General features: G+C 37.6%; 2 protein-coding genes across 8 annotated transcripts in view; one reads left to right on the forward strand and one right to left on the reverse strand.

Annotated features, from left to right (window-relative positions):
- LOC105222832 (uncharacterized) overlaps window positions 1–26,624 on the reverse strand; it is a 186,869-nt gene that overhangs the window by 139,611 nt on the left and 20,634 nt on the right. The gene's annotated exons all lie outside the window — the stretch shown is intronic.
- On the forward strand, window positions 19,555–20,106 carry LOC125779513 (uncharacterized). The gene has a single exon (XM_049460871.1). It carries the CDS (start codon window positions 19,555–19,557, stop codon window positions 20,083–20,085), a length of 531 nt encoding a protein of 176 aa, XP_049316828.1. The 3' UTR covers window positions 20,086–20,106.

Consider the following 26,624-nt stretch of genomic DNA (forward strand, 5'->3'; position numbering starts at 1 on the left):
GTTTTCCACTTTGAAATTAATAAAATCAAATACTAGAAATAAAATTAACGATCGGCACCCTGAAGACTTACTTCGTACAAAATTTTGCGGCTCCGAACTAGATTTAGATAAGTTGGTTCAAAACCATGAAAATATTGATTTTTAGTTTTTTGATACAGCCGTTTAGGTGAAAACTTCAACATAAATTCAATATTTAAAATTTTTTTGAATTTTAATTTCTTTTTGACACGTGAATTGTTTTTATTTTTGTAATAGATAAAAAATTAATAAGGAATTTCATTAATTTCACAATTTTGTAAAATTTGTCGAATCACTTTCAAATTTTTTTTTATATTAATTAATACTAAAGTTTTGTATTTTTTTTGGGTGTAGCAACAAGCTCTCTCATACTCCAGCACAAGCACACAGTTTGGTAGTGTGCGTTTGGGCATCACTGATTTAAATGCATGTAGTTGTTTATGTATGTATGTATATTAATATATAAATAGATATTTCCATTTAGTAGAATTTCGGCTTTACTGATAAGTAAGCATGTTCAATGATATTTGCACAAACATTAAGCACAAGAGGAAACTGAAACGCAAGCAGAAGATAATATCCCCGAAATTATCTAAAAATATATGTACTTTTTTCTCCTAAAACTCCCTTGAGGCGAGACAAAGTATGTCGTTTCCATTTTTTATTAACATACATATGTAAATATGTATGATATCATACGGTTTTATCAAATATAAAACCTATGCGTATAATCCGTTTAATCGATTTCTAAACGGGAACGAAAAAAAGTTGAAAAAATATATCATCCATATATTTTTATAAATACAAAAGGAAATCATTTACTGCCTTCTAACCTTACCCTTGCGTATACAAACACACCCACTACAACAGAAAACCAACCAATTATATTCAAGTATTTACTTGCAAATCTTTCCAGCAATACCCCTTCTGTTTCTTCAAACAGTAAGCAGGATTGCATAAAATAGAGGCATAAAAAGCAAAATTACCGATATATAACGGGTGATTTTTTTGAGGTTAGGATTTTCATGCATTAGTATTTGACAGATCACGTGGGATTTCAGACATGGTGTCAAAGAGAAAGATGCTCAGTATGCTTTGACATTTCATCATGAATAGACTTACTAACGAGCAACGCTTGCAAATCATTGAATTTTATTACGAAAATCAGTGTTCGGTTCGAAATGTGTTTCGCGCGCGTGTTTTGTTCAGCGATGAGGCTCATTTCTGGTTGAATGGCTACGTAAATAAGCAAAATTGCCGCATTTGGGGTGAAGAGCAACCAGAAGCCGTTCAAGAACTGCCCATGCATCCCGAAAAATGCACTGTTTGGTGTGGTTTGTACGCTGGTGGAATCATTGGACCGTATTTTTTCAAAGATGCTGTTGGACGCAACGTTACGGTGAATGGCGATCGCTATCGTTCGATGCTAACAAACTTTTTGTTGCCAAAAATGGAAGAACTGAACTTGGTTGACATGTGGTTTCAACAAGATGGCGCTACATGCCACACAGCTCGCGATTCTATGGCCATTTTGAGGGAAAACTTCGGACAACAATTCATTTCAAGAAATGGACCCGTAAGTTGGCCACCAAGATCATGCGATTTAACACCTTTAGACTATTTTTTGTGGGGCTACGTCAAGTCTAAAGTCTACAGAAATAAGCCAGCAACTATTCCAGCTTTGGAAGACAACATTTCCGAAGAAATTCGGGCTATTCCGGCCGAAATGCTCGAAAAAGTTGCCCAAAATTGGACTTTCCGAATGGACCACCTAAGACGCAGCCGCGGTCAACATTTAAATGAAATTATCTTCAAAAAGTAAATGTCATGAACCAATCTAACGTTTCAAATAAAGAACCGATGAGATTTTGCAAATTTTATGCGTTTTTTTTAAAAAAAAAGTTATCAAGCTCTTAAAAAATCACCCTTTAGTACAAGCGAGAATAAATCAAACATAGATATTTACATATGCACTTACCCAAATCATACTTATCAAATACATAAATGCAACAAACATAAATTTGTACTTACAAACACATAAAAACAAACAATCAAATTAATATTAATATTAATATATTGAAGCATATACTTGCTAATCCGCAAGTGCAAAGGCTAATGGCCCGCACATTGTTCATTTTCTTTTCTCGCTATATTCTGATCCCGCAAATATAAGTACATATACATATGTATATATGATATACATACTGTATACATATATTCGGTATTTTTTTTGCCTACGCTATATATGTATGTACCCTGATTTAGGGGGTATATCCAAAACATAAAAACAATAATAAATCTTAAATTATTAGAAGCTGCGATAAAAGCTTAATTATAAACAATAAGCGGTGAGGAATTTTAACAGAAAAAAAACAAATAAATAATAAAATTTTGTTAACGATAAATATATTAGTACATACTTATATAGTACATACTCTAAGCCCGTATAGGCAAATATTATTTAACAATACCTCCTTGTTCTTTATATTACAAAAACAAGCGGGATTAAATACCAACCAATTTAGCATACGGGGGCTGCTATATATATTTCTGGCCTAATAATGAAAATAGGCATATTTATCAACGAAAATGTTTTTTTTTCGTTGGATTTGGCTCGTCTTGGAAGACCCACACGATCGATTGCTATTTTGTTTCGGGCTCATACGCATAGATCCATGATTCGTCACCTGTGACGATCTTATAAACGTCTTTTGAAGCACCGCGATCGTATTTTTTCAGCATTTCTTTATATCAATCCACACGAGCCTTTTTTTGAGCGATTATCAAATTGTGCGGGATCCAACGAGAACAAACCTTTTTTACGGCCAGGTGTTCATGCAATATCGAATGTATGCTGGAGGGAGAAATGCATAGACATGCCTCTATCTGAAGCTATGTTACATGACGGTCTTGCATTATCAGTTCACGTACGGCATCGATGTTTTCTGGCACAACGGCTGTTTTTGGACGACCTTCACGGAATTCGTCTTTGAGCGACCGTCGGCCACGATTGAATTCGTTGTACCAGTTTTTCACAGTGCTATAGGATGGTGCTTCATAGCCATACAAAAATTTTAGTTCATCGATGCACTCTTGTCGTGATAATCCACGTCGAAAGTTGTGAAAAAGGATCGCACGAAAATGTTCACGAGTTAATTCCATTTTTTGCCGAGATGAATTTTTGAATTCCCTGTAAATCAAACAATTCACGATTAAATGACAAAACGTTCTGAGTGATGTTATGCTAAAAAATGTCAAACTTTCCGATGGAAATGTCAGATTGCACCTGGCAACACTTAGTGTTGCTAGTCCAGAAATATACATATATAGCAGCCTATGTATCATATGCACATCAATACGCACATAGCGTGCACATATGTATGTATGTATATGCACAAAGGTTATTGACTTCGTATAACGCCTTTACGAGTACTTATATACAAGGACATACGGATAAATCCGTAATAGAAAAAATATAAAAATAAATATAAAATCGCAACTACTTAAATACAATAGTGAGTATTTTAGTAAATTTACGGGTATAACAACTCTTATTTACTTAAAAGAGTTTTCGGTTTTCGGTATTTATCAGATATATCTCATCAAATTTTAATTCTTAATTTTTATTTATTCTAAATGAGCACAGATTCAAAAGAATCTAAATCAGGTCAATTTCTTACAATTTCTTTCAAAAATGGCTGACGACGATAGACAAAGCACACCTGCAGAAGCTACACGCTCTAAGCACGGTACAAAGCAAAAGAGATCAAAAGTTCATATAATCTCGAAATTTATCACGAAAAGTGATAGCTTTATAAGGTATTGCACACGATTTCAAGCTTCCCCTATTACTGACATCACGGAAATAGTTTTAAATATAAAGTTAGAAAGTGTTAACAAGCACAAAAGCTATACCATCTCAGGTATAAAACAAAAGGAGAAGCAGGCAGTATCGTCAAGCCAAAGAACGTAAAGTATAGAGAAGGTGCAGGTTCGACTGCGAACATTTGATAGATTCAGATCAAGGTGATTAATTCCGCAGTTTATTTGGGTTTTCAAATTCCACTTACACCCGCGAAGAAAATGAAAGTACGCGGGTTATTGGTTGTACCAATCACTTTAATTTGTTTTATTTTTTACATATAATACAATTGTAAATACTATATATTTAAATCGCACTGTGAAATTGTTGCTAAATCGAGTTGATCGCTCACAGGAACCGGGTTAAGACGAAATCTGGTGAGGATCCAATTATATATAGTATAGAACGTAATTGATGATCGAATTGTATGTGACGAATTGTATTGAACGGTGTGGGCGCGGCGCAGTGTCTCAGCGAATGTGTATTGATGAGGTGAGTTCTGTTCTAGTGTCATCAGCTGTGGTGGACTGAGCTCTGTTATTAGGATACGCCACTTTTACCGAGTAGAGGGGGTGGATTCTTAACTCATTTAAACATCCTGGGCCCCCTAGGCGAATATATTGCCTAGTTTTGTAAGTAGTCAAGAAACATTTAATTCGGCTTACTGTTGGTGGAGTAGTCGAGGGCGCAGAATATTAGCTGTAAGAAGCGTCACTGTATCGCATTGGGAGTATGAGGATCTTTTCCTTTTGAGATTTTGTTTATTTTTGTAAATTTATGAAAAGTGTCGATTTTTGACCGTTTGATACAATTTCGTTATATTTTATGTTTTACTGAATATGTATTAATTTGACGTTTAGTACCGCGCCACATAGTTTGAGATTTTTTAAGCAGGACTTTTGTATCATTATTGGCGAAAGCCATGCTGCCGGGTCGAAAGGTTACGAACATATATTTGTGTTTTTATATGAGGTTGTCAGAGGGAATCTGACCTTGCTTTTTCTACCTTTATGTGGGGTGTTTAAATGAGTTAAGCATCCACCCACTTTACCCGAAAAAACTGGCGCACACTAATAAGACAGCTTAATTCACCACAGCTAATGACTCTACATCACACTACAATTGAGATCATCACCCAGCAAGCGGCCACCACACTCATAATACAACACCGCTCAACACAATGGGTCAGAAACTCGTCGCATACGAGTATCCACATGCAATCCGAACATCGGTTTTCTCCTACAAGACTTTCGCTGCTACATTGCGCTACGTCGACATCTTTTAACACTTTTCGTCACCTGTCGTTCGCCTATCAACACGTCAAGTGAGTGGTGAGTGCTCCTCAACGTATCGAGTATACATTTTAAACATGGGGTATTGGAAAATTGTGGCTCTGGTGGTTGTCGTACGACGTACCGGCCATTATTTGATCGAATAGTTATGGGGGAAGGTCCCTTTAAGTTTTGAAATTTCCTTAATTGTGAATTAAGGTATCTGTTTGTTTTATACTCAACTTTAGTTGGCATGGTGGTAACTAGTTCTGTAACTAGTCCACTTTGTGTTTCGCTGTGCAGCGTTTGAACTTTTTGTGCCTTTGAGCAACATGGTGTCTCGTGGCAATTTTTAGTATTTTGGTTGTCGGTTGGTTGGAGGATGGAGTCATGTATAGAAGTTCACGCAAGTGAAGAAAGTTTTCTGATTGCCATTCACTTGGGAGTGACCAGAAACGATTCTTTTACATGTGACTCAAGCAGCTCACGACTTCCGGTCTTTGACCAAGTAGTATCCTCTGTGTAGCCTAAGAACATCCGTTTGAAGGCGAGCTAAAGTGAGAAGGCGAAACATCCCCTGTATAGGAATGTGCGCTAGGTTTGGGACCCGGCTCGTAAAAAAACACCCCCAATGAAAAAGTGTAAACAGCCTCGGATGAGAGACCCCCTTTTGATGACGACCATGACAAAGAAATAAGGACTATGATTTGAGGGCATGCACCTGGAATGTCCAGTTGGGAAGGTGCCGCTGCCCAGCTGGTAGATGTCCTCGTAAAGATAAAGGCTGACATCACCGCCGTCCAAGAAATGCGATGGACGGGACAAGGACAGAGACGAGTAGGTCCTTGTGACATTTACTACAGTGGCCATATAAAGGAGCGCAAGTTTGGTGTTGGATTCGTGGTGGGAGAGAGACTCCGTCGCCGAGTACTATCATTCACTCCGGAGAATGAACGTCTAGCCACAATCCGCAGCAAAGCGAGGTTCTTCAACTTATCGCTGATTTGCGCCCACGCCCCGACGGAAGAGAAGGACGATGTGACCAAAGATGCTTTTTATGAGTGCTTGGAGCGCACTTATGAAAGATGCCCCCGCCACGATGCCAAAATCGTGCTTGGCGACTTCAACGCCAGGGTGGGCAAAGAAGGTATCTTTGGCACTACGGTCGGTAAATTCAGTTTCCACAACGAAACATCCCCAAATGGGTTGAGGCTGATCGACTTCGCCGGGGCCCGAAATATGGTTATCTGTAGTACTAGATTCCAGCATAAGAAGATACATCAAGCTACCTGGCTGTCTCCGGATCGAAAAACCACCAACCAGATCGATCATGTTGTGATAGATGGAAGACACGTCGAAAGATTTTCCACTCGGCTTGCACTCCTGCTCTCTGAGAGCACTCGTCAACAACTCGGTATAAGGGAACCGTGGGACGGCATTTTAAACTCCTTACGTACAGCTGCAACCGAAACCATTGGTTTTTGGAAAGTGCAAAAGAACAGCTGGTACGACGAGGAGTGCCGTGTCGCAGCGGAGAGAAAACAGGCTGCCTACCTCGCAACGTTAAGATCGACCACAACACGTGCGGGTTGGGATAGATACCGAGAGTTGAAGAGGGAAGCGAGACGCATTTGCAGAAAGAAAAAGAAAGAGGCCGAAATGCGTGAGTATGAAAAGCTTGATAAGCTGATCGACAGGGGTAATGGTCGAAAATTCTATGAAAAAATGCGGAGGGTTACAGAAGGTTTCAAGACCGGAGCATACTCTTGTAGGACCCCCAAAGGTGATCTAGTCACCGATGCCCAAAGCATATTTAAATTATGGAGGGAACACTTCTCCAGCCTGCTGAATGCTAGTGAACGTGCAACGCCAGGAGAAGGTGAACCGATTCCCCAATGAATGACGATAGAGCAGACGTTCCATTACCCGACCATGAAGAAGTTCGAATAACAATTGCCGGCCGAGCTATTACAACACGGTGGCGAAGAACTGATAAGACATGCATCAGCTTCTTTGTAAAATATGGTCAGACAAAAAGGGAGACCCCACAATCTGCGCCAACTACCGTCGGATAAGCCTCCTCAACATTGCGTATAAGGTTCTATCGAGCGTATTATGTGAAAGATTAAAGTCCGCCGTCAACAAACTTATTGGAGCTTATCAGTGTGGCTTTAGACCTGGTAAATCAACAACCGACCAGATATTCACCATGCGCCAAATCTTGGAAAAGACCCGTGAAAGAAGAATCGACACTCACCACCTATTCGTCGATTTCAAAGCTGCTTTCGACAGCACGAAAAGGAGCTGCCTTTATGCCGCGATGTCTGAATTTGGTATCCCCGCAAAACTAATACGGCTGTGTAAACTGACGTTGAGCAACACGAGAAGCTCCGTCAGGATCGGGAAGGACCTCTCCGAGCCGTTCAATACCAAACGAGGTTTCAGACAAGGCGACTCCCTATCGTGCGACTTTTTCAATCTGCTGCTGGAGAAAATTATTAAAGCTGCAGAACTGAATCGAGCGGGTACAATCTTTTATAAGAGTGTACAGCTGCTGGCGTATGCCGATGATATTGATAAGTAGGCAATTGAGAAGCAAATTCCTCTCTCGACAAACAAAACCCAAACTCCATAAGTCACTCATAATTCCCGTCCTGCTATATGGTGCAGAGGCCTGCACGATGACAACAACGGATGAGTCGACGTTGCGAGTTTTCGAGAGAAAAGTTCTGCGAAAGATTTATGGTCCTTTGCGCATTGGTCACGGCGAATATCGCATTCGATGGAACGATGAGCTGTACGAGATATGCGACGACATTGACATAGTTCAGCGAATTAAAAGACAGCGGCTACGCTGGCTAGGTCATGTTGTCCGGATGGACGAAAACATTCCAGCTCTGAAAGTATTCGACGCAGTACCCGCCGGGGGAAGCAGAGGAAGAGGAAGACCTCCACTCCGTTGGAAGGACCAAGTGGAGAAGGACCTGGCTTCGCTTGGAATATCCAATTGGCGCCACGTAGCGAAAAGAAATGACTGGCGCGCGGTTGTTAACTCGGCTATAATCGCGTAAGCGGTGTCTACGCCAATTAAGAAGAAGAAGAGGTTGTCGGTATTTGCTTTTGTAATTGAACCCGTGGTTCTTTTTGTATACGCGCTCATTCGAGGTGAAATGGGATATGTGCTGTAATGAAGCATTGTATGATGTCTTTTATGACAATATAAGCAGTTAAATTTGCTTTTGGAATTTTTAAGCTTATGTGTATGGGACAAGCAGTTTGTACAGAGTCTTTTTGATCTGACAAAGTTGTTCCTTTCGTTAATGTTTAATTTTTTAAACTTCTCGCAAGTTTTAAGCTTATGTCCTCTTTTACATAGTTCGCATGACGTTTGCTTTTTCTGTTCGGATATGAACGATTGCATTATGTGATTGCGTTTGTTTAAATTGTTTTCGCTACTAACTAGGGGTCTATTGAAACTTCGTTTTTTGTCGTGTTTCATGTTCTTAGTTTTGATTATATTTTCTTCTAACCTTTCCGCAATTTCATATTGGGTGGTGAGAAAATCTTTCATTTATTGCCACGTTGGGCACTTTTTCCGTGATGAGAGCGATTGCTCCCATAGAAGTATTGGGTCCCAGCTGTCTGTGGGAATATTAAGTGTCGATAGAACCGACAAACATTTTGAAACAGTGGATTCTAGGTTGATGAAGTCTACACTTGTTCCTTTCTTAATTTTTGGCAAGTTCATTAGTGTCGTTACTTGTTTATCGATCAATATTCTATTTTTTTCGTATCTAGCTTTTAGAGCTTCGCAAGCCAAATTGAAATTATTGTCATTAAGAGCGAACTGTTGTACTATGACGCCTGCTTGACCTTTTGTCTTGTATCGTAAGTGATACAATTTTTGTGCTTTTTATAGTTCTGGATGGTTGATGTAAACGGCTGTAAACATGTCCCGGAAGGACGGCCATTCTTCATAACCTCCGTAAAAGGTTTCTGTATCACATGGCGGCACCTCGAGGTGGATGCCGGAACTTGCCTTTTGACTATCTATTTGGGGCAGCTCTACTCTACTGTGGGGAGTAGGTGCAATTGCTTTAATCAGCTTTAGTTGATCGGAGATCATAGCTTTTGTATCTTCATACTGGTCTAAGCAGTTTCCGTATATGGCGTAAGCAGATAATTTAAAATTTTGTGGTAGATCTGAATCGTCAGAATCTACAATGGTGTCATGAGCCGCTTGGAGGCGAGTCCAAAAATTTTTAAGATTTTGGCCTTTTACTTCTAATAACGATTCAGAGTTTTCGTGAATCGGTGAGGAGGCAAATCAAGTGCCGTATCTTATTAAACTGTCACTTTGTGAAAAGAATTTAGCACCTGATTTGAGCGTGTAGCTCCTGCAGGTGTATTTTGATTGTTATCAACTTTCATCATTTTTGATTTTTTTCTTTCTTACTATCGTATTGTATTTATATGAAATGCTGTTACTTTTTTTTAATATATATTTTCTTTTGAATATATGTATAAATTGTAAATTGCGATTAAAATCGCGCTTTTTATTTATTAAAATATTCGATGACCAAATGTTTTGAATTTAGGTACACCTAAATACGTGGACTTGTACGTGCTTTTGTTTTGTGCAATTGAGAGCTCGTTGTAGAGATCAATGCGCTATTTAGGTATGCACGAATTCTTTGTATTACGTTTATGTTTTTAAGCAATTGAGAGAGGAGATTAATTCGATTTTTGTTAGCAATTCTTTTTTTAATGTTCGCTCTGGGAAGAGAGCGCGAAAAAGCAATTGAAAAAGGTGCACCCGTTTATATGTATATAAATATGCACTTTTAAATATGTTTCGCAATTTGAAGGTATGATATATGTTATATGCTTTAAATAGATATGCATATATGTATTTATTTTTACTCGGTAAATATGCATATATGCTGCTTTGCAAGTTTTGGCTGCTTTATGTTTTTGTTAAATAGTTGTGTTTGAATACACAAAGGTAAGCTCAACATATAGGCTTACATTTTTTTTATAAATATTTCGACATGTGGTATATTGTTGGTAACCGTTTTGCTGTGCTGGTAAAACTGATTTTAAGTTGCAGATTTTAAACCGTCTTTTTGTATACATACCAGAGGCCTGCACGATTAAGGTAGGCATCGTACGATTACGTTACTAAGTAACACTTCTGACGATTACCACGATGCGAAGGTAACATTGCGCATCGGCATCGCGGCATCGTGGCATCGTACGATTACTATCTGGTATCGTCAATGGCAAATGAAACGCTATAGTCTTACATGATGTTAATTCGTTGCTGGCTCGACAACGACTGAACGATAGAGCAGAGCCGCTCAAAATAATGCGCAATTTATTTACCAACGCATACAATCACACATTTGATATCTGCTAGCGTATGATTGTGTGCGCGCGCTTGCTTAGTACACTGAGTGAAATCGTGCTATTTGGTTATTTTGTTATTAAAAATTTAGAAAAAAATAAAAAATTATGGTTTTTGATTAAAAAAGCAATTAAGAACAACAATAATTTTAAGTTAATTTTTTTAACTTTCCATGATTTTTTCCATATCGACTTCAAGGTCGTAAGTTTTGATTCTCATTAAGTCCTCTATATGCTTATTCGAAACTGAATTCCTGTATTTCGAGTGTATTTTTGACGCTGGCAGAATTAGCGTCATAGCGTACATGCTTCGACTGCATTTGCTTGCCTATACTCCGAGTATAGGCATGAAAAATTTTGAGCGGCTCTGCGATAGAGCGTAAGCGTACGTGTGAAGTTAGTTTCCACAATTGTTCTAAGAAATGCCGACCACTGGTAACATGTTAGTAATCGGCGATGCCCGCGATGCCCGCGATGCCGATACCCTCGATGCCGATGCCCACGATGCCAAAGTACCGTTACGTAGCGTGTACTCGCCGCATCGGCATCGCCGCTTGCTAACATGTTACTTTTTTAATTACTCGTGCAGGACTCTGATACATACATATATGCATATTATTAAATATAGAAAAATGGATTAAATACGCTCACTTGGTTACATCTAGGGCTTTGTATGTAGTTGTATATATGTACATATGTTTATAAGTATGTGCTCCTCTCCGAACCGTTTCCAGCTGATTTGTCTGTTCGCCTTGTTCTAATTCCTGTGCTCCAGCTAGCTACCTCCTCGTGCTGTTGTTTTGTTGTATGTATGTACTATTTGTATATTTGTTTTAATGTTCGCGTCCGTTTGTTTCGTTTTATTGGTGATTTAGCTTTTCGCGCCCGATTTATGTTTTGTGCTTAGGTTTCGCGCGTTTTTGTCTGTTGAAATTGTTTTGTTTATTTTCTTCTCCCGTGTAATTTGTTTTTGTTTTTGTCTCTTTTGTCTATTGTGAACCTTTATATGTATGTTTACATAAAAACACTGCACTGCTCTGCACTTTTGTTTATTTTTTGTACTTTAGTGCACTCTTTTCGCTGCTCTCAAATTTATGCTTTATTTGGTTTTTGTGTTGTTCACTTCACCTTTTTTTGTATTTTCGTTCTGGTTGGGTCTCAGCACTTTCTTTATTCTTTTATTTTTTATTTTGTCACCACACTAGTACTATATGTATATATATATATTAAATCTTGTATTTCACAAAGTGCCTTTCTGTGTGGCTCGAAGGACCATGATTAATTCCGCAGTTTATTTGGGTTTTCAAATTCCACTTACACCAGCGAAGAAAATGAAAGTACGCGGGTTATTGGTTGTACCAATCACTTTAATTTGTTTTATTTTTTAAATATAATACAATTGTAAATACTATATATTTAAGTCGCACTGTGAAATTGTTGCTAAATCGAGTTGATCGCTCACAGGAACCGGGTTAAGACGAAATCTGGCGAGGATCCAATTATACGGTGCGTTGACGTGGCTTAGTATAGAACGTAAATGATGATCGAATTGTATGTGACGAATTGTGTTGAACGGTGTGGACGCGGCGCAGTGTCTCAGCGAATGTGTCTGCTATCCTGTTGTCCCTCCTTTTTGTTTAGTGGGTTGGGGTATTGATGAGGTGAGTTCTGTTCTTGTGTCATCAGCTGTGGTGGATTGAGCTCTGTTATTAGGATACGTCACTTTTACCGAGTAGAGGGGGTGGATGCTTAACTCAATTAAACACAAGGAATTCGCCGCATTTGTTAAAATTGTAGGTCGGAATTCGCTTCACAATTTTAACATTGATTACAATTCTTTCACATATTCTAACCGAGAATATGAAGAGATAGAAATATATGTATTCAAGGCATATATGCCGAAGCAGAGAATATGAAGAGACTCCCAACGAAGAATTTCGTTTTGCTTGTTTATATTTTGTTTCATTTTTGACACCGAAAAATGTGTACAAAACACATTATGTTCTCTATCTCACATACCCAAGAATATGAAGAGACATAAATATATGTATGCATGAATATGAATATGAAGACATAAACATATGCATGCATGCTCCTTATGATCTCCCAACAGCAGCATTGTGATATTTTCATGCTTCAATTTTTCAACTTGGGAATCGCAATGTATGCAAATATGTATGCTTTTGCGTTTTGCCGTCGGCAATTGAATATTGACTTATAAACATAATTATGTTATGAGTATAATTTTGTATGAATGCCTGCATAGTAATATTTATAGTCAACTTGGACTTGCTTATTTAATAATTTCTTTGATTTTTACATAATATACCATACTAATAAATATTTTTGTATTATATTTCCTACTAATAGAAATTAAATTTATCACAACAATATATATGTACATACATACATCATATTATCTTATGTCTCTGCACATAATCTTATTGTCTGCTCATATGATTTCATGTATACGCATGTGCGCGTTCAGAAATTCAAATTATGATTTTATCACTTATCAATATATTATATGTGCGCGCATTGATGTGCATGTTCATATGTACATTCATATACACTTATATGTACATACATATATTTGTATACACTTCCGAACAAATAATGCACAAGCATACAAACATACATATGCATACTCATGTGAATATGTCACCAACAAAAAATTGAAGCATTGTTCTACAAAAACAACAATTCCTCAAATAGCAGAAGCGTCACAAGTCAATATGGCAGCCGAATTGGCGAAGCCTAAATGTAGGAAATTTTACAACAAAAACGATTTCATTCACAAACGCAGGCACATATGCCACAAGCGACCTCGCTTCATTCATATAAACACACGCCTTAACATCTCCCCGAGCATGCCTTTACCCAGAAGCGTCTTTTCGCGACGATGGCAAAAGCTAAAAATCATAAATTGAACAACTTTCTGATGATTCTTCACAGGAAGAAGTGAGAAAAGTGGCAATATAGTCTTTTCGATTAACGATGTTTGTCAATTCTAAAATAAGTATTTTTCCGTGGCTCGCAAAAATTTGTGTCGATATGTATGCAAGCTCATACATATGCATACATAATTACGCTACCTTATAGGCGATGCTGTTCCAGCAGCAAGAAAAGCGGTAACAATCGGTGATCCATTGTATATTTCTTTCATGCATAACCAAACCATAATTAGGACAACGCAATATAAGTATTAATGGTGGTGCTGATGGTAAGCGCTTAAAAAGCCGCGATGAGCACACGGGTTCGAATCTCGACAAAATTTATTTTTAATTTTTGCTTTTTATTTAATGGCAAAAGCTAAAAATCATAAATTGAACATCTTCTGGTGTTTGTTCTAAGAAAGAAGAGAGAAAAGTGGCAACATAGGAGTTGTCGATTTATAATATTTGTCTAAAATATTTTTCCGTGACAAAAATCTGCGTCGATATGTATTCATGCTCATACGTATACATACATACAGATTTACGCACGTTGGTAGGCGAAACTGCTACAGGAGCAAGGGAAGCGGTGACAATCGGCGGCCATTCGTTTATTTTTTTCGGCACAGCTTGGATTTTTTACCAATGTTGTGACAAAGGAGATGCGAAGAGATGCGCGCGGCACTTGTTATTATGAATGTATGTACATATGTATGTAGCTCGCATTTGCTTTCGTAAACATACAAATGCGCCAAAGAAATAAAATAAGTATGTATGTGTTTTCCATAGAAATTCTATTGGTACAAATATGGAAATGATAACGAAATAATGCGAATATGCATATTTCAATTTTGCATGTCATCAATTTTCTTTGAAGAAATGAAGATCATTTTGCACATCTTCACTTTGTAATAGTGGAAATAAATATAATTTATTTGAAATATTGCTTTATTTAAAAATTAAAAAATAAAAATAAAGAGAAATAAAATTAAAATAATTTTTCCTAATTTTTCCCGATTTTGTAAAAAAATTAAAATTTTTACCATTTTTCGGAAAAAAGTGGTTCATTTGATACAAAATAATCACGCATATGTGACAATGGTTCATATACTACAATAAAGCACGCATATGTCATTCAGAGAATGCTTTTTTACATTCTCTGTGTGACTTTGTATATTTTGTATATTTTTCTACAAAGCAATTCCCTTTATTTATTCTCAGTCATTTTACATTGTATTTCTGCCACTGCACGTGCTCAATTCTGCTAAATAGCAGCAAGAACGGCGAATTCCTTGATCTGATTCTATAAGCTCTGTTAGCCGCGCAATCGAACCATCATACAGATTTGGATTTGCACCCAATAAAAACTTTATTTGCCAAAAATTCAACAAGAAACTAGCCAGGAATTTCAAAACTTATACTCGACAGTAGCCAATTGTTTATCAGTGCTAAAAACACAAAATATCTCCACAGAATCGTGGGACCCTATGATAGTAACCATTTGCGCAGAAACACTGCCTGATGCTGCGTTACTACGATGGGAACAATCTCTAGTGGAAAGAAAAATAATGCCCACCTGGCAACAGATGAAAACATTGCCTCACTGCTCAATACGAGATAGCTGAGCGAATAGACAAAAAAAATTACAAAGCCAAAAAGTCATCAAAATGACTCAAGTCATTGTATGATCTCTGTAAGGGAGGTCATAAATTAAGATCTTGCGAGAGATTCAAAAAATTATCCGTTTCAGATAGAAACAATCTGGTTCATTAACACAAACTTTGCATAAACTGTCTGTCGAATTCCCATATGACAAAAGACTGTGAAAGCAAATTCAATTGCGTATATTGTCAACGAAGACATCACTCATTGCTTCATGTTACCAATTTTCAAAATATGAAGAAAAATCAATTTCAAACAACCACGGGGTTAGTTGCTACAACTACATCAAGTAATCCCGAACCCTCAAATCCCAAAAAAAGGGAAGAACAACCATGTTGCTCTAAAGCAGCAAAAATTCAAGCGCTTCATTCAGAAAATGAAAGCAAAATTCTTTTACCCATTGCGGTCATCACCACTGAACATAAAGGTGATTTATTCAAACTAAGAGCGTTAATAGATCAAGGCTCTCAAAATTCCTTTATATCATCAAAGGTTCAAAATCGCCTAAAATTGCCAATGAAATATTCCAATTTTCAAATTTCGGGAATGGGCGGAAGAATTATTTAAAATTCTAATAAAATATGTCCAATCACCATAGTTTCTCCAAACGCGGATATATGAATAGATACACAAGCCATCGTTCTACCGCAACTTACAAATTTGCTTCCAAGCAAATAAAATACAGTGGGAAAAATGCTCACATCTAAAATTAGCAGATCCCAACTGTCATACCCCATCACAAATCGACATATTATTTGGCAGTGACTTAATACCTCAAATAATTCTTGAAGGTATAGAGAAAATCTCCATTAAATCCAAGTCACTGAAAAAATAAATTCTTTCACAACACAAGTGGAAGATATCACAAACGAATATTTAAATAATGAACTTAAAAAATTCTCGGAAGAATAAGAAGTATCCCAGATTACCAAACTTTCAGAAGAAGACCAGGCATGCGAAGCCTATTATCAGTCCACAACAACAAGAAACGAACATGGTCGTTATGTTGTGCGACTGCCATTCAAATTCACCTTTCCAGAAACTATAGCTCTAGGCCACTCTAGAATCTCAGCAGTCCAGCAATTCCTAAGCATGGAAAAAAGCCTGATAAAGAAAAATGAGCTAAAATCAGCATATGATAATGTGATGGACGAATATCTTGACTTCAATCATATGGAAGAAACTGTACCATATGCAAAATATCCAAAGGTAGATATTTATCTTTTTACCTTCCACATCATGGGGTAATAAGGCCAGATAAAATCACAACGAACGTACGAGTGATGTTCAATGCCTCAGAGCTCGTACGCTCAGGAAAATCACTCAATGATGTATTATACACAGGGCCAACATTACAACTGGATCTCATGTAACTAATACTAAATTGACGCATGTTTAAATACGTTTTTAACGGGGATGTTGAGAAAATGTGTAGACAAATTCTGGTGCATGAAGATGACCAAGATTTCCAACGCATAGTCTTCCGCAATTCAATTAAAAGTCCAATTAGTGACTACAAACTTAAAACAGTTACCTTTGGCATCAACTGCGCACCCTAGTTAGCCATTAGGACCTTACATGAAGTTGCAAAAACCTGTGAAACAAATTTACCTTTAGCAACTTCTGTGTTGCAAACTCAAACATATGTGGATGGCATTTTATCAGGTAGCCACAGTATACCAATAGTGCGAATCATTATCTCAAGTGATCAAAGCACTAAAATCAGCAGGTTTTCCCCTAAAGAAAATAACATCAAATCATCCCGAAATAATCAAAGATATAAAAAAGGAAGACTTATTAGATACTGACTTCCTTAAATTCGAAAAGGCTAGTACAACAAAAACACTAGGAATTCAATGGAATGCGATAACAGAACAATTCTCATATACAATTGAGTCAATAGCTGCAATGTCCGCCATTACAAAACGACAAATCCTTTCCTCGGTGGCAAAACTTTTCGACCCCGCAGGATGGCTTTCGCCAATAATGATTCAAGCTAAAGTTCTCATTCAAGAATTGTGGCAAGATGGCACTGAATAGGATGAACAAGTAAAACCTGTACGTTTAACAAAATGGATTCAATTTGCTAACAACCTACATACTATATCAGAAATTCGAATCCCTCGATGGGTAAATTTCACCCCTAACATTAACGCAGAATTACACGGTTTCTGTGATGCCTCTGAAAAGGCTTATTGCGCAACAGTCTACATACGCACTCAGTATGATAGCAAAATAACTTCACATCTTTTGGTAGCCAAAGCCAAAGTTGCACCTTTGAAGACACTAAGCCTGCCACGGCTTGAACTAAATGGTGCTCTTCTGTTAGCAAAATTAATTTCAATAGGTCAAACCCATCTCAAATTAAACGATCACAAAATGTATCTCTGGTAACACTCAGAAATAGTTCTAGCATGGTTGGAAAAACCACCCTATACTTGGAAGACATATGTATCGAATCGCATATCTCAAATCTTAGACTTAGTTGGCTCAGCAAAATGGCAACATGTTGCAAGTGCAGATAACCCAGCGGATCTTGGGACAAGAAGTTGCAAGCCACTTCACCTCACCAGCACTACACTCTGGTGGAACGGTCCTACATGGCTAACAGAATCACAAGAATTCTGTCCAAAGTCTCCTACTCGGAATATCAGACCTCCGGAAAGTCGGAAAATAGAAAATTTTCATATCACTCCAGAAGAGGATGATGTCTTCCACAGATTTTTGTAATTTCCTCGAGCACTAAGGGTAGTCGCTTATATGCACAAATTCATTCCTAAACTTAAACAAAGGGCGAAAAGAATATCAAACGACTCTTACATACAACTAACATATTCCGACTTGCAACATGGCAAGGTCAGTCTAATCTTGTATACACAAACTCGCTATTTCAGCAAAGAGAAATCAAAGTTGCTTGAAAAGCGACCTCTCGAAAAGGGAAGCTCACTTCTCGTCTTAAACCCATTCCTGGACGCTAAGGGATTAATACGGGCAAATGGAAGACTAGCCACCTCCAGCCTTAGTTACAACGAACGTCATCCAATCATTATCCCAGAGAAATCCCGTTTTACCAACTTATTTCTAATATATCTCCACCAGCTTACACTGCATGGTTAGCATCGCTTGATGCATCAAATGGTCCGACAAGAGATTTATATACCGCGACTAAAGCCACAAATTAAAAGAACCATTTACATGTGTAAGCAGTGTACTATGTACAAGCACAAGATGCGTACGCAGATCATGGCAGCCCTACCACCTGAACGCTGCAACTATGCTTTACTCTTTACCGTCACTGGGGTTGATTTTGCTGGACCTTTCCAGATAAAGGCCTCAATGATAAGGTCTTCCTCATTTAGATATGTTTTACAACAAAGGCAATACACCTCGAGCTATGTTCGATCTGACTACTGCGGCTTTTCTTGCAGCATTTGCCCGCTTTGTCGGACGACGCGGGGTTCCTTTAAAACTTATGAGCGATAATGGAAAAAAACTTTGTCGGAGCTCAAAGAGCCACGGAAAAGGAGTTTTTACAATTCATGAAAGAAGTATCCCCAGAAATTGTCAAAAAATATGCACCCCAAGGGATCGATTGGCAATTCATCCCCCATGTTCTCCACACATGGGCGGACTCTGGGAATCAGCAGTAAACAGCTTTAAGTCCCATTTAAACAAAACGGCTGGTAACCATAAATTCAATTATGAGGAGTTTACTACATTACTCGTTCGTATCGAAGCCGCACTTAACTTTAGACCCATCTCACCACTCTCGCAAGATCCTTCCGACTTCACAGCCTTAACCCCAGGGCATTTTCTCAAAGGAGCATCCATTCTGGCCATACTTGAGCCAGGCGTGGAGTCGCTATCCTTATTAAACAGATGGGAACGAATTAAAATTCTCCATCACGATTTCAGCCGCCGATGGAAGGAAGACTACATAAAGGACCTTCACAAGAGATACCAGTGGAAAACTCAATATAACGCACCAAAGCTTGGAGACTGCGTAGTTATACAAGATGATTGTCTCCCTCCTACGGAATGGCGACTCGGCCGCATAAAACAACTTCATTACGGTTCCGACGTTCATGTTCGAGTAGTTGATCTCCGCACCCAAACCGGAACGCTAACCAAACCGCTCGTCAAATTATGCTTTCTACCAACCGCCGAAGATAAATAAACGTAAAACCGAAACCGCAATGTTAATAAATCAATAAATCGCTAAAACATATATACCGCTTACCAAATCGAAACCTCCAATAACAAAAACAACACAAAAGACCTAACATAAATATCTGATAAAAAAATGGCATACTATTCATGCCACATATCGTGGCGCAAATGTTCATATTATTGTAAATTTCACAATATATTACTAATATCACCATTTCTCTCACAGAGTAATATGGACGTGGATATGGCATCATCCTCAACGCCAACCATGCGTTCGGCAGTTCCCGCTCCTCGTTCTGACGCTACCCCAATAGCAGCACCCCCGACCACCACTGCACCGGCAGCGCTTCGAACAACGACAGGCTACACCGCGACAACGGCTCCGCGTCAAAGCACGCCAGTATCACCCGCATTACCAGCGAATCTGCAACGAGTTCGATGTACACTATGTCGCCGCCCGCATCGGCTATCGCACTGCGGTATCTTTAAAGGCATGCCGCCGATGCAACGTCCGCAGGTGGCACAGGCGCACGGGTATTGTCTGAATTGCCTAGCAACTTTCCACGCAACTCAGGAGTCTCCATCACATAATCGTTGCCAAATATGTGTGCGGGCTCATCATACGCTGCTGCACCGCACTACCAGACGCGACTCCGGGCGACCACCGGCTCCTCGCACCAGCGGGAACGTCAGGCGTTCTCAGAGAACTCCTGTGACGGCTTACCGCCGGCGTGGACCCTTTCCAGCAGAATCTCGTCCCTGACGCCAAAACCGGGCAACAACAACACGGTGCCATCAGCTTACGCCGCAATCCCGGCGGTCAACAGGCCTCAGCAGCGTTGTAGCTACGCTACAGCAGCTACAGCGGCTTCTAGGCTAAATACTCGCCTAGGGGGGCCGGGATGGCTAAATGAGTAGCGACGTCGCATCAGATTTACATCAGTTCACCACACCGAATCAATAAAACGCATTCACCTTATCAAGTGAGAGAACATTACACACTAATACACACACACGCACATGCACCAAAACACGATGACATTCTACATTTTAATTAGAACAAAAAGAAAAGAGAAAGGATCTCGCGCACTTTTGTTCGTTACGACGTCGATCAACCAACATCTCCGCTTTTCGCAGCATCCCGGTTCCCTTTCGCTACCCTCCTTATATATATTTAAATTTTCAATTGAACCACCAATTGGAAGAAGGGAATAAAAGCCGTTTTTGACGAAATAGATTTTTACTCATATTAGCTCTTTTCAATCGTAAAACTACGCGTCAGGTTGAAAAAAGAAATAAAAAGGTCAAACGCCATTGTAATATTAGCGGCCAAAAAAAATGTAAGTTGGAAGAAGGGAATAAATCATGGATTTATTTCTTTCTTCCAACTAACAACATTTTGTCATACAATTAAAAGTCATTTTAACTTGACATTTTTATTCACTTAAACCGTTAGTAATAACTGAAATTGATTGGCTGGTTAGCCGGCTGCTTAGATCATCGCGATTTTGTTTTGTTTACCAGTTACTTAGTTGACACTTGACCTTGAATACAAACGTTTGTGGTGCGCGTTGTTGTGATTATTTAAAAGAAGAAAGAACAATGTCAACTGAGAACCAATCATTTGAAGATGAGATTACTATTCCAAAACAGAAGAAAAGAGGGGTACGTAGAAAATACAAAAAACACAGCGTCTATTGAGTCAATCGTACACAAGTACAAGCACAGGGAGGTTAGTAGAGGCCAAAAGCAATAAAGAATGTGATTGTAAATGCAAAAAAAGTGCACTCATCAGTTCAGTAACATAGATAGACAAGCAATAATGGATACAATTTATAAGGACCACCCAAAAATGAGCAAGATACGTATCTGATGAGCCTTATTGAACGCTCAAATATAGCCCGCCGCCGCCAATCGGACAATGAGAATAAATAAAAACCATGAGAGTAGCTTTCATTACTTTGCCATGAAAAATACTGAAAAGATAAAAGTATGTCGTGAAGCATTCTCCATATTATACGCTGTGAAAAATAAACATATATTCCGATTAACCCGTCTTATCACCGAAGGTAAACCCCCAGAAGATCAGCGTGGTAAACATCGTAATCGATGAAATAGCTTACCAAATGAAGCGAATGTTGCGATCAATCAATACATACGATCATTTCCCCTAAGACTATCGCATTACAGCAACAGAGAGCTTTATTATTTAGAGCAGCCTCGACCAGCTCCTACTATTTTTAGTCTTCGTTTTTTCACACCTACAGTTGAGCGATCGTTTTTTCACACCAACATGCCCGAAGCTTCGCAGCAGAACAAGCGAAAACAAATCAGTTGCTGCAGGGATAATGGGATGCCCAACTTATTCCAGTGTGAGAGCGCTTCAAAATAAGCGTTTTTTATAACATTTTCCATTATGGCCAGATTGAACGAAATAAGAATTTTTGGGCATTTTAAATTATAACACCCAACATTTATTACGATTGCAAATTATTATATATCGGACTTTTAATATATGGCGAATCTACTTAATTCCTTTTTTATGACTTTATGGTATATTAAATCAACTGACTTTCGATCTTCAATACTTAATAAGGTGAATTAAGTCTGTTAGTTCTCAATTAATAAGTGTTTTTAATCATTTGTAATAGAAAATGAATTCTATTATGCATCAAATTACAAAACGTTTCATGAAATATATTTAAATTTCGCATTTTCTTTGATTTTCATTGTTTTAAATTTTTATTAGGCATCTTGAACGGCGTTTTCATATTTTTTTGGTAAGATTTCAGTCTGGCCATCACTCGTTTCCAATTGCTAAACGTCAAAACCTCCTCAATCCAGTCAACTGTCAAAGTTTAGGTGGTTTTGACGTTTAGCAATTGTTTTCTCACTTCCAGTGAGAGAAGAGTTGGACATCTCTTTATCTCTGAGTTGCTGTCTGAATTTTGAACAAGCAACACGTTCGCTAAAGCAAATCAGAGACTCGCTACGGCAAAATTTGTTCTTGCTCTGAGCAAAAAAATCGATCAATTTTTTATGTATGAAAATGAAAATAATCTTACGCAATGTATGTTGTGCAAGAGTACTTTTAAGAGTAAGCGTCTTTTCAATTTAGAAAAGCATTTTTTAAATTCTCATAATGATATCTCTAATCTTGAAATTTCCGAAAGAGAAAACAAATTACCGAATTTAAAAAAAATGAACATTTACAAAGCAGTTGATACTGAAGAAAAGGGTAAACAAAAGAAAAAGGCGTCGTTTATAGTTGATCTTTATTTAGCGAAAAAAGGGCGACCATTTAATGATGGGGTTTTTTTTTTTAATTTGGGCTCTGAATTTTTTAGTTGTTTTGGAAACAAAGGTTATGATGCCTGTCGGATATTAGAATCTGTCCCTTTGTCCGCCCCACACTAGTCCGTCGAACAGAACAAATAAGTTCATATATTTTTAGATGTTCAATAGATAGACTTAGAAATTGTATGTTTTTTTTCCTTATCATTTGACGAAACCACAGATGCAAATAATATATGTCAGCTTATTGTTTGTGCAAAATCAGTGGGAAGCAATTTCGAAACAGTAGAAGAAGTTTTAATTCTGATATCTCTCCACAAAAATGTCACAGGGGAAATAATTTATTAGGCTATCGAGGAAAATGTTTTAAATTTGTTAGACATTGAAAAACTGAGCAGTATTTGTACTGATGGGGCAAGAGTTATGTTGGGAAAAAACAAAGGACTTGTGGGATATTTTTATAAAAAAAATATCAACATACTCACATTCCATTGTATAATCCATCAGCAGGCGTTATTTGCTAAAAAATTAATTATTGTTAAAGCCATGGAAGTTTCCATCAAAATAATTAATAAAAAAGAGCGGACACCACGCTCTGAGCCACCGAAAGTTTAAACTTGTTTTTGAAGAACTATCTTCGGATTATCAAGACCTACTTCTATATACCGAAGTTAGATGGCTCAGTTGTGGGAAAAGTATACAAAGATTGTTTAATCTCAAAGATGAAGTCGAAGTCTTTTCCTTCAAGCGCTTAATGATGAGGAATCTTTAAGCTTAGCGAACATAATGTCCAACAAAGATTTCAATCGTTATTGATTTCAATAAGAGATTCAAGGATTTTGATGAAATTAGCAACATTATTATTCTCCACGATAGCCCACTTACATAAGTCAGCAAAAAGAACCTCTTCAAACTGAACTAAGGAGTCTGCAAAGGAGCGTAACTGTGCCATTGGAAAGCGGTTTGGAGTTTTGGAAGAATCTGGATTCAACTTTATAAGAACACAATAAACGAGATTTACAAGCTTTATTCTATGTTTGGTTCAACCTACAACTGTGAAGCTGCCTTTTCCAATCTTAAAATAATCCAAAATAAATATAGAAACCAAATATAGAATATGAAATTGACATTAATAAAATAATTGAATAAACTATAATAAACATATTGTTTAATTTTGAAAACTTTTTTCGGTGTAGCTGCTTTGTTTACTTTTTGTTTCGCTACTTGCTTCGCTTCTTGTTCTTCTTAACTAACATTTGTATAATTTTGTGCGTGTGGTAATTTGGTCGAATCTGATTTAGAGGTTAGCTAGGCAAAATAATGTTTGAATTTTTTTCCAAGGACTACGCCCAATATAAAGATGTTGTGAAATATGATTACAATAGTACATATTTCAAAAAAAAAATTTCGACTATAGATTCGGGCGGCCACAAGTCGACGTTTGCTCTGTCTGTGAAGAGCTAAAATCCGAATCCAAAGTAAAAAGTACTTCACTTAATGATAATACAAAGAGTGTAGCTGTGGCTGAGAAAATGGTACATGTGAAACGAGCAAAAGTTTTATAATATAATAATAAAAGTTTTATAATAAACAAAACAAAAAATATTGACTTTACGCAATGAGAGAGACGATGTAGGCGCTATAGTTTTTGATTATATGCAGAACCTACCTTTGCCAAAGATTCCTGTTCAAGAAATGTTTTACTTAAGAAAACTATGGCTGTACGTGTTTTGCGTTCACGATTTAAAACCAAAGGAGGCACATTTCTATACTTATCATGAGGGAGAAGCTAAACGAGGTCCGGATGAAGTTCGTAGTCTATTATGGATGATGATACTGAAAATGGATTCTAAAATCAAAGAACTACACGTTTTTAGCAATGCTTGCGGAGGGCAAAATAGGAACAACACACTCATAAGGTTTTTTTTACCCTCGTATCAATCAATCGTTTTGATAAAATATATCAATACTTTCCGATGCGGGGACATTCCTTTTTGCAATATGATCGTAATGTTGGAACAGCCAAGAGACTTATTAGAAGAATATACATACGTCCCAGCTCAGTACAACAACTTGATTTCAGAAGCTAAAAGTAAGGGATTTTTGGTTGAAGCCATTAATAAAGAGAACATATTGAATTTTAAAACAACATGGCAGCCGTTCTACAAGAAAACCTGCAGGTCAATAGATAAAAGTACATCTTTTAAAATATCAAAATATAAACATTTTGAGTACAATAGTGGTAATAAAGGTTACTTAACCTGTTCCAAATTCATTGACGGATTTGTAAAGACATCTTACAACTACTCCTAAAATACCTGACGAAAAAGCATACCGTTCAAAACTACCCATAAACGAAAAAAGATGAATGATGTGCAAAAAATCATACCATATATTCCTGAAGAGTATAAGACGTTTTATGATTTGATTTTGAGTTGGCCCACAACCTACATGGGATGGTGCTGATATAGATAAAGATTAATACAATATATTTTCTATGTTATTAATATAATAAATGCTAATATTCTTTAATATTTGTATCTTTATTTTCATAAATTGGAAAAAGGGAATAATTCCAAGTATTTCAAACTTCCCTAACTTTTGTTTTTCTTTACATGAAATATTTTTTACAGCATATTATCGGCAACAATGTTTACTACATTTTATTTTAAGATATCATGGGTATTTGATCTATACATTGAGAGTAAATCAGTTTTTTTCTAATTATCTCAGTTCGAACTTTTTGTAATTATTCCCTTCTTCTAATTGGTGGTTCAATTTATATAAAAATCATTTTATAATAACTTTCATCATTGTATATATATATAATATCTGGCAACCCTGGAGCGAAGTCAAAAGAATTGAAGTGTGAAAGAGTAATTTTTAATAAATTCGGAATTTTAAATATTTACAACAAATAAATTAAAAAACTGGTTTCTACACGGAAGTGCATTTTACGTAGATTGCTTGGAAGTTGAAGTGCGGTGTGGTGATCGGGTGGATGGGCTGTTGCACCTGCTAAAGTTTCCCAGTGGATGGAAAGCAACCTATTATCGTTTCTTTGTTTTCTTATTGGGCTTTGACCAGCAAAAAGGAATCTAAGAAGGCACTACCTTGTATAAGCTGTGTTTATCTAATACAAGAATCACTTAAATTTGCGTTATATATTGTTAAGATTTTACCTGTATTAGATCAGCCTAGAAGTATACACCGAAATCCGTAAATGCTTTATCGAATAGTTGCCACATAGTTACGTTTACTAAAATTAATCTTGCAACGATGGCGTCGAGTAACCATGTGTGTATAACTTGCTCCAAGAGTATAAGGGGAAACTCAGGAAGTATAAGCTGCAATAGTTGTAAAAATTGGTTCCACAAAAAGTGCAGCGACTTGAGTAACGATGCTTTCAAGAAAATTGCTGCTGCGTTTCGGAAAACTGGTCATATTGACTGGCGGTGCTCTGGCTGTCACTCAGAGGTTAGCATTATTGAGGCAATCAATGACAGTGATGAGGACGACAATGATTTGCCGTTAACAACAAGCAAATCGGAGTTGGAGAATATGTTCGAGAAATACCTAACACCGTTCAAGAAAACAATCGAAAATATTCAGACCAGCGTTGCAGGGATTCGGCGGGACTTGAACAAATTGGCAGAGAACAACAGGGCAATCTCGCAGCATTATAAGCAATTGGAAAAGAGGGTCGGCGCTGTTGAGAATAAATTAACATCGTTCGATGCACTTAATGAGGATCCCAACATTATAATATCGGAGATAAATGATCGCAATAAGCGTGAAAGAGAGGTTATTGCTTTGAACGTGCCGGAGTCTGAGAAGCCGGTAGGCTTGGATCGACGTCGTGATGATTTGGAGAAGGTTGTCGCAGTATTACCACAGGAGATGTCAGAGGTTGGTTCGAAACTTGGTCTCCGTAGACTCGGCCGTCCTGTGGTAGGTAAGATTCGTCCGCTATTACTAACTACGGAGTCTGTAGCGGATGCTAGGAGT

The sequence above is a fragment of the Bactrocera dorsalis genome, chromosome 6 (assembly GCF_023373825.1).
Source record: "Bactrocera dorsalis isolate Fly_Bdor chromosome 6, ASM2337382v1, whole genome shotgun sequence".
Taxonomy (NCBI): Eukaryota; Metazoa; Arthropoda; class Insecta; order Diptera; family Tephritidae; genus Bactrocera; species Bactrocera dorsalis.